Source organism: Palaemon carinicauda, chromosome 2 (genome assembly GCF_036898095.1).
Source record: "Palaemon carinicauda isolate YSFRI2023 chromosome 2, ASM3689809v2, whole genome shotgun sequence".
Taxonomy (NCBI): Eukaryota; Metazoa; Arthropoda; class Malacostraca; order Decapoda; family Palaemonidae; genus Palaemon; species Palaemon carinicauda.
This window is the reverse complement of record NC_090726.1, coordinates 21,577,034-21,587,033: the sequence shown is the minus strand read 5'-3', so window position 1 is coordinate 21,587,033 and position 10,000 is coordinate 21,577,034. Positions and strand designations below refer to the sequence as shown.

Sequence of the window (10,000 nt, the reverse complement as noted above, 5' to 3'; positions counted from 1 at the left end):
TTAATACTATCATGAAAATGAGAGTAACAACAACAACAACAACAACAACAACAACGACAGCATGATAATAGTAACAAAACAAAAACTAAAAAAAAAAATAGTAATGTGTGTAATAATAAAACACCTTTTTTATAATGCCATACAATTACCGCCAGAGGTGGCCATAGTTTTTATATAAACATTCATACTACCGAAACAACAACAACAACAACAACAATAATAATAATAATAATAATAATAATAATAATAATAATAATAATAATAATAATAATAATATTAATAATAATAAAACTTATGGAAATAATAAAAATAATATTAATAATAATACTAATAATAATAACAACTATCAGGGTAATCCAAATCAGAAAAAAAATAAATATTCATTTCAAAATCAACACTTAAATCTTTGAAAACACAACGGGTTCATCAACAATTTGGTATAGTTTGTATCTTTGTATTTCCATTACAATCCGAGTTTCTTCTAATTCATAAGATATATATATATATATATATATATATATATATATATATATATATATATATATATATATATATATATATATATAAATGTTTTATTTTATACTAATTGGGTTTTCATTTAATTTATTTTTTTATTCATAACCTTAGTCTACACCAGACTGTTCCCCTGTATTTACTTTTAAAAAGCAGTTCGATATCAGGTTCATTATAAATTTTCTCCTATCAAACAATTCTTTTAAGAATAAACATACCTTCAACATTCAAAATGGTCTTAATCACGTTTATCAACTCAAAGCCCAGGAAACGATTCCTGTCCACATTAATTCCAACACCTTTCATTTAAATCTCTCTGTTAGCTGCTAACTTATCCAACACTTTACATTTTCCCCCATTTGTTTTAAACGAACCTACTACGCATTCATTTATTGCTGTTGAGTTTGAATCCCATTAAATATTCAGGACAATCCATTTAGGGACTTAAAAATACTCTTGCCAACAGGTGATTCTTTTTTAGTTAGTTTTACTGTCATCATAAAATATATAATGCTAAATCGTTCCTGTTATTCTGGTCATGATGCAGTATGATACTACAGTTTCATATTCCATTTACTAAAATGTGAACATTTCCACTACCATATTAAGCTGCAAATTATAAACTTATGTAAGGGTATTGAATGAATTCACTGTTTTCGAGAGTCCATTTTTATATAAACACAGATAAATGAATTTCAAAATCAATATTTGAAAGCCGACAAAAAAAAAATAAAATAAAAAAAAATTGTTCTATCTATTTAAATATAATCATAGAGAGAGTTTTTCTGCACAGTGGATGAAGTCTTTACTTCTTAACTATGGGATTCTGTTGCCATTACCTTGTGTTTTATTAGGTTTAGTAGCACACTAACAACATGCCACAGCTCAGACTATCTAAATGGGCTGCTACTGAACATTTCTGTTCTAGTTCTCGCTAGTAACGTGTGGAACAACTATAGTGTAGGGTTGGACACATGATTTCCCGGCACACCTTTCTCTGAGGAAGTACACCCTTACTGCTTGGTGTGTTCCTGTGTGTAACACTCGGCCACCACTTCGGCCAACTCTGCCTATATTATCTAATTGGTTACTCTCTGCGCAGCAAGGGTGTGACAGGTTGCACTTCTGAGCAAGGTGTACCAGGAATTCCTGTGGCAAACTGTACCTCAAACCAGAGGAAGTCAAAGTAAGAGGAAGAAGTGAAAGAGGGAAAAGGCACCTGGAAATGTAATCAAGACAAGTGAGTATCACAAGAAGTATGGGGAAGAACATACCAAGAGAATGCATATATCTTTAAACAAAGTTCAAACTTCCAGCGATTGTTTTTATGTTGAACAGGATGACATCAGGTTTTTTTTATATTTAATTTTGAAAGATCTATTTTAATGTTAATGTTCTTAAAATATATCCCTTTAATTGTTCATCAAATTTTTTCAGTTTATTTATTTTGTTATTTCCTTTCCTCTGGGAATGATATCCTAGGCAATTAATATTGAATGAAAAATAACCTATGTTAAGAATAATTATCGTGTTTTATTGTCTAGTATTTCAGGACCTTGCTTATATCATATATCATATATTATTTCATATTATATCATATCATTGTATTATACATTGCATTGTATAATATATACATATATATATATATATATATATATATATATATATATATATATATATATATATATATATATATATATATATATATATATATACATATATATATATATATATATATATATATATATATATATATATCTTATTTTATATCATATTATAGTGTCTTTATAGTATTTCAGGACCTTGTTTATATCATATCATATCATATATCATATCATATCATATATCGTATCATATTATATTATATTAGATATCATATTTTATTATAAATTATATTGTATAATATTGTACATCATATCTCATATTATATAATTTTATAGTGTCTTCTTATTTAATTATTTATACCTATGTATCAAGATCACTCGGAAAGAATTATTTCATAGAAATTAAAATGATTTTGAAGATGATAAGGTCAAACACAGCATTAAAAAATATCAATGATTTAATTCCCTGACTAAATGTGAAACATGGAATGAAGTTCATAGGGAGAAGAAGCGAAGGAATAAATGAAACGGCGATTATCGTAATATCTCGTTTAGCGAGATACCTTTGTTCTCCCTTCCTAACTGAATTTTATCTCTGGTCTAGGAAATATCCTGGAGTTTCCTTGCCTCATTAACCTCCTTAATTATTAATACTTGCGTCTCTTGTTTAATAGATCCTTAACGGCGCTGTTGCCAACTCATTTGCTTCTATGTTTTTTTTTTTTTTCTTTTTTATTCTTTGCTTCTGTGACGGTGCCTGGAGAAAGGTTGTGACTTAAAGGCAGGTTGGAAACAACTGAGTGGTTTTATTAAAGAACACGCTCCTTTATATACAAATTCTCAAAGCAACAAGAATTTTCATGTTCAAATATTGACACTGTTACAGAGGAGAAAAGCAGACATGATTTTTCAGGTTCTTTTTAGTGCGAGGGGAGAGCGAAGATACAAGCACAAAATGAACTATGTACGATCATGTGACACACGGTTGGTACATGGCTCCCCCCCCCCTAAATATGACACACTGTACATGTTAAATATGGCGCCCTGATCTAGAGAGGCGAACTGTAGGCGGTTCATCTGGCAGAAGATAAGTAGGTTTTAGACGATCAATGGAGACCCAGTCTTCTTTGCCACGAATGTTTAGTAGGAATGCTTTCGGACTGCGGCGGATCACAAGGAAAGAGCCCGTGTAAGGAGGCGTTAGCGGTGGCTTGCTAGTGACGTTGTGCAGGAAGACGTGCGTTGCAGAGTGCAAGTCTGTTGGTATGTGATGCTTTGCTGGGGGCTTATAAGTCTGGCGGCATGGAGTAAATTTTCCCACGACGTGACTTATGTGTTGGAGATCGTCGGAGGATGTTGTAGAAGGAAAACATTCGGCAGGGACGACCAAGGGGTTGCCATACACCATTTCAGCTGCCGAGACGTCGAGGGCGTCTTTAGGAGTGGTCCTTAGTCCCAGGAGGACCCAGGGAAGTTGAGTAAACCAGTTGGAATCCTTGCAGCGGGACATCAAAGCTGCTTTGAGGGTGCGATGAAAACGTTCAACCATTCCATTGGCAGCGGGGTTGTAGGCCGATGTCTGATGTAGGGTGATGCCCAGGAGATTCGCTAATGATGTCCACAATTGAGAGGTGAAAGTGATTCCCCTGTCGGAAGTAATATGCTCAGGGATACCAAATCGTGCAATCCATCCAGAGAGTAAGGCAGATGTACATGATGCGGACGTTGCAGTTTCCAAGGTAATGGCTTCAGGCCAACGAGTGGAGCGGTCGATGATGGTAAACAGGTAACGATGTCCTTGTGATGTGGGTACGGGGCCTACAACATCGACGTGAACGTGTGCGAAACGACGCTGAGGTTGAGGAAAGGTGCCCACTCCTGAATCCGTGTGTCGATGTACTTTGGAAGTTTGGCAAGAAGTGCAGGCGTGGACCCAATCCTTAGCATTCTTAGAAATGCTGAGCTAAATGAACTTTGCCTTCAGCAGCTGTGTGGTAGAACGGCACAAGGGATGTGAAAGGCCGTGAATGAAATCAAACACCTTGCCGGCGCATGGGCGCAGGAATCCAAAGTCGCAGTCTACCGGTACTGACGTCACAGAGGAGGGTGGTGTTGGAGTTTTCGAGGGGGAAGTCTTCCCACTGGAGGGACGTGCAGGATGTCCTACATGCTTGATACTCTGGATCCTGTCATTGGGCTTCAGCCAGGGCATTGTAATCCAATCCCAGTTGAACGGCAGCCAACGTGTTTCTTGACAGGGCATTGGCAACGGGATTCATTTTCCCAGGGACGTATTGAAGGGTGCAATTGTATTCAGCCACGGCGGAGAGATGTCGGCGTGGCCGGGCGGACCAGGCATCGGACTGTCGAGTAAAGGCGTGCACCAGAGGCATGTGGTCTGTGCGAATGACGAAGGGCGTACCTTCTAAGAAATGGCGAAAGTGACTGACAGCCAAGTGACCGCCAGCAATTCTCGATCGAAGGTAGAATAACCCGGTTCTGCCTTGAACAGTTTTCTTCTGAAGAAGGCCAATGGGCGGGGCGAGCTGTTGACCACCTGCTCGAGTACTGCACCAATAGCGACGTCGCTGGCATCGGAGGAGAGAAGGAGAGGGGCATGTGGGAAAGGAAAAGTCAGAGCCGCAGCAGTTGATAGGGCCTTCTTAGCATTGCAGAAGGCTGCTTCTTGAAGGGGACCCCACTACAGGTCCTTCAGCTTGCCCTTGAGGGAGGCGTAGAGGGGAGCAAGAGTGGCGACAATGGCTGGCAGAAAAGGGTGATAATAGTTTATCATATCCAAGAATTCCTGCAGAGCTTTGACGGTCGAGGGCGCGGGAAAGTTCTGAACGGCTGCTACCTTCTCAGGGAGGGGATGGACTCCTTCAGGAGTGATGCAGTGCCCTAAGAACGACACTTCGTTGGCGCCAAAGGTACACTTGTCGTATCGGACTACAAGGCCGTTTTGTTGCAGGCGATCGAGCCCGATGCGCAGGTGACGGAGGTGTTCCTCTTTTGAGGAAGAGAACACAAGTATGTCGTCCACAACATACACAGAAGGGAAGGTCCCCTAAGATGCCATCCATGAGATGTTGAAACGTGGCCAAAACAGGAGTAATTGAAGGTGTATGTACCAAACGGAGTGGTAATGGCGGTCTTGGGGATGTCATCTGGGTTCATAGGTACCTGATAATACCCCTTCAGGAGGTCGAGCGTAGAGAAAACCTTCACTTTGTGCAGGTAGGAGGTCACGTCGGCGATGTTTGGGAGGGGGTAGTGATCCGGTTCTGTTTGCATGTTCAGGCGCCTGTAATCCCCGCACGGACGAAGGGAGCCGTCTTTCTTCAGAACGATGTGTAAGGATGGCGACCATGGGCCCATTTCCTCCATTTCTGCGAATGTCTGTTTGGCGGCTGCCAATCGTTCCGGTGCCAGACGTCGGAATTTTGCGAAGACTGGGGGTCCCGTCGTCTTAATATGGTGATAAATACCGTGCTTGGCAGGAACTGTTGGCGTTTGGCGAAGTTCTGGACGGAAAACTTCCGGGTACGACGTGAGGAGGTGGGCGTAGGCATCCGTGGGTGCGCTAATGTGGAGAGTGAGGTTAGAGGGGGCGGGTTGAAGAGGTGTCGACGTGTATGAGTCTGCGTTGACCAATTGTCGGTGGGTGACATCGACCAGAAGGTGGAAATGAGAGAGGAAATCCGCACCAAGGATTGGCAATGTGACGTCAGCAACGAGAAACTTCCAATTGAATTTACTGTTTCCGAACGATAATGTGAGGTTCTCGTAACCGTAGGTGGGTAACGCAGATCCGTTGGCAGCTACCAAGTGGACGTCGGCAGATGTAGACAGACTACGTCGTGTCTTGAAGAGTTTCCTTGGCAGAAGAGAACGACAAGCACCCGTGTCTACCAAAAATCGCACTCCCGTTCCTGCATCATGTAAAAAGAAAAGATTAGAAACATGGGAGGCCACCGCCACGAGCGATGGCCTACTTACACGTTTTTTGGCCACTGACAATCCTCGGCACATTTCTTCGTGGTTGCCCCGAATCTGAAGTGGTAGTAGCAAAACTGCGGCGGATGGGAGGTAGTAAGTGTCTCTAGAAGTCGTTTGTTGGTGAGCGAGCGATTGGTGGGTGGTGGGCGGTTTTGTCGCTGCTTCGGCACGTCACGGGGTAGGCGTGTATATCCTACGGCATTCATGTCAGCTTCGGTTGACGTTGAATAGGCATCCTCTTCGTCAGGGGTGGAGGCGTTGATGGAGGTCATGAAGTGGCTGTCCATAGGGGCGTCGGCTTTGGTCATCAAGTCCTTTGTGGGTAAACTATCGACATCGGGTATGGCAGCGCGTATAGGTTCGGGTAAATGGCGTATCCAGAGGGCACAAAGTAGGTTCACCTCATGAGGAGACCCGTCTGCGGCAGGTTGAAGGCGAGCGATACTGGTCATTTCCCTGAGGGCAAGCGAAGCCCTTTGGTCCCCCAACGGTTGTTGCGAGAGCTGAAAAAGCTGGCGACGGCGAGTACTGCTACAGAAGGTATGTTTTGAGGGAGTCATATGCTATTGGGGTGTGTCCTTGTTCACAAAGCCAGTCGATATTTCCGGGAAGGTGTCCTCGGGTATCGCCGCGAGAACATAATCTGCTTTGGTGGTTGAGCGAATCACGCCCTTGATGCGAAACTGGACTTCTGCGCGCTGAAACCAAGCAAACGCCTCTCCGCTGGCGAATGATGAAAGTTTCAATGGGGCAGCCGCAGTGCCAACTTCTGTAGTCTGACATAGTACTAACGATAGAGGGGCGAGGGGGGTGGGGGGGAAGGCGGTGGGAGCGAGTTGACTTCCGGGGTCACCAATGTGACGGTGTCGAGAGAAAGGTTGTGACTCAAAGCCAGGTTGGAAACAACTGAGTGGTTTTATTAAAGAACACGCTCCTTTATATACAAAATCTCAAAGCCACAAGAATTTTCATGTTCAAATATTGACACTTACAGAGAAGAAAAGCAGACATGATATTTCAGGTTCTTTTTAGTGCGAGGGGAGAGTGAAGATACAAGCACAAGATGAACTATGTACAATCGTGTGACAAACGGTTGGTACACTTCTGTCTGGGAGGTAGTTGAAATGGGTTTTCTCTTTTTATACTTTAACAAGGAGCTTTTATTACCATTCATTTCTAGAAATTCGCGTACATGTATCTAAATGTATATACAGTATATATATATATATATATATATATATATATATATATATATATATATATATATATATATATATATATATATATATATATATATATATATATATATATATATATATATATATACACACACACACACACACACACATATATATATATATATATATATATATATATATATATATATATATATATATATATATATATATATATAGAGTGTGTGTGTGTATGTGTGAGTTTTTGGGTATGTTTGTGGGTATGTGTGTCTATCTGTGTGACATAGAAATATTACACATTCCTAAGCAATATCAGTAGCTTTAAAAATATCCATAAAATTAATGTAGTTGAGGCATGCATAGAATCCTCTAAAATTTCTATAAGAGAATTAATTCACCTTTCTGAAGCAGACAGATTTATTGCGATTTTGGCAAAATCTTTTCTGAAAATTATATTGAAAAATTCGTACTCTTCAATGGAATTAAATTGCCATATATAATACGTGAATGAATACTTATAAAAAAAGTCTTTTAAATAGCTATTATCTAAATAGCTGGAAACATCAATTGCAGAATATAGTAAGGTAGCAAGTAGAAAGAGCTTGAAAAGATAAAATGTATATTTATAGTTGAATAATCTAAAAACAAACCCGAATCTCTTCCGTTCCAGAATTGTATGATAATGGATCGATTCATTGAGGGAGGGATTCTTGTTACCAAGCCATCGTGAAGCTTTCCATACCACGGGTGACCGTTCCCTTTCCCTGATCCTATGAATATAAATGAATCCAAAGATAGTTTCGCGCACACAAACTCCAAAAGGAACTGTGTAAATTCTGAAGCGATCCTTACTGCCGAGAGTGCTTTTTGAAGTAAGATTTTTCAATTACATTTGCATACCTTGAAGATTTTACAATTACCCTTCTGATGGAATAAGATTTTGGGTATAAGCTTTATAAGATAATAAACCAGTTTTGCAAGACTCGTAAAGATTTTGAAAACTTATCCTCCTTACTCTAGTAAATACAAAAAAAATGTCTGTTCTTTGTGTTTACCTTTGTGAGGCGTATCCATATGTGATAGCATATAGGACAAGTTTGTTTTCTCAGAAATATCTGTCTTTTATGTACATAAATATATTGTAAGTTCCTGCATGGTAAGAGTGAACGCATAGGTGAAACAGACCTATGATCATACATTGCTGCCAATATGGTATCTATTTTTTTAATAGCTTTATTAAATGACTTTGCATATAATTTCCTTTGGTTTTTTATTATAAAAGTAAAAGTAAAAGTAATATCAGTCATATTTAACTTTTCATCATTTGGCCTTCATATATTTCGGTAGATTTCATATCCTTATTTTGTGTCGTAGACTAAAATAGCATCAAGAAAAATGTCACACGTTCCTAAATGAGACAAATAATTTCCTACCTAATAATAATAATAATAATAATAATAATAATAATAATAATAATAAACGCAAGTAAGCAATTTTCATCATAATGATTCCAAATAAACCCAAAGTAAAGGAATACCAATTTCATCGTCCATTCTTCCAATCCTTCTCTCTCTTCGGGAAGGATTTTCCCCCAGAGCTTTATTCATTATCCAAATTATCCAATGAATTTCCAATCTCAGGAAGTTCGGGAGAGTAATAAGGATACCAGGAATAGAGGTTAATGGATTGTCATAAAGATTAGCTGGGGATGGAAACCCTTATTTAAATGCAGGGGAGTAACCAAAGGGATGATTAATCAATTGTTTGAATTATCACATTACCTTCGACTTTTTCTTATGATCTTAAGAAGTACTTTCTTCGATAACAATAAATAGGTTTTCTGGTAACTTTTGTGCAAATTACTTGATAAATCTTTTAGTTCAGTATGATTGATTAAGATTATTGGTATCTGGTGAGATTATTCAAATTTGGTTCTTGATATATTCCAGCGATAACAATTTATCCATAGATTTTTCAATTCGCTTATTCTAGTGATATATGATATTCTGTGTATAGTATACATGGAATAAAGACCTTATGATTTATGCTTCAACGACCCTTTCATATTACAATAAACATCAAAGATTTGAAATATAAAAAAACTTAAATCATATCTTTTTCATTCTTAGTAAATCATAACATGTTTCTCTGAGCCTCAGCGGAAGTACTGTATATATTTTATCGCTACATTTGAGTAAACATTGATAACCATTACTATATCTGGCTCTATGTATGGCGGTCTGTCTGTGTCTGCCTGCCTGCCTGCCTTGATTTTTATTCAGGCTTTTAGAATATATTATAATAAAAATACAAAACCGATGCAGATGTCTATATAATCTTAAAACCACCCGTATCTTTGAAGATTATATACAAATATAGCCAAATAAGGTAGAATATTATTTTAGAATTTATAATTTGAAGATGATTAGTCATACATTCGTTCTTTTTTCTTTATGCAATGGTAATAGATTATTATTCTTGGTTTATCACCGATATATATATATATATATATATATATATATATATATATATATATGTATATATATATGTATATATATATATATGTATATATATATATATATATATATATATATATATATATATATATATATATTTATATATATATATATATATATATATATATATATATATATATATATATGTATGTGTGTATATATATATCTATAT

The 10,000-nt window shown here is 37.7% G+C and overlaps 1 protein-coding gene across 1 annotated transcript in view; it reads right to left on the bottom strand.

Moving 5' to 3' along the window:
- The window catches only part of LOC137615404 (uncharacterized), a 90,081-nt gene that overhangs the window by 7,550 nt on the left and 72,531 nt on the right, over positions 1-10,000 (bottom strand). Inside the window, exon 2 of the mRNA XM_068345272.1 lies at positions 1,605-1,732. Coding sequence (XP_068201373.1) covers positions 1,605-1,732 — 128 coding nt within the window. The remainder of the gene's footprint in view (positions 1-1,604; positions 1,733-10,000) is intronic.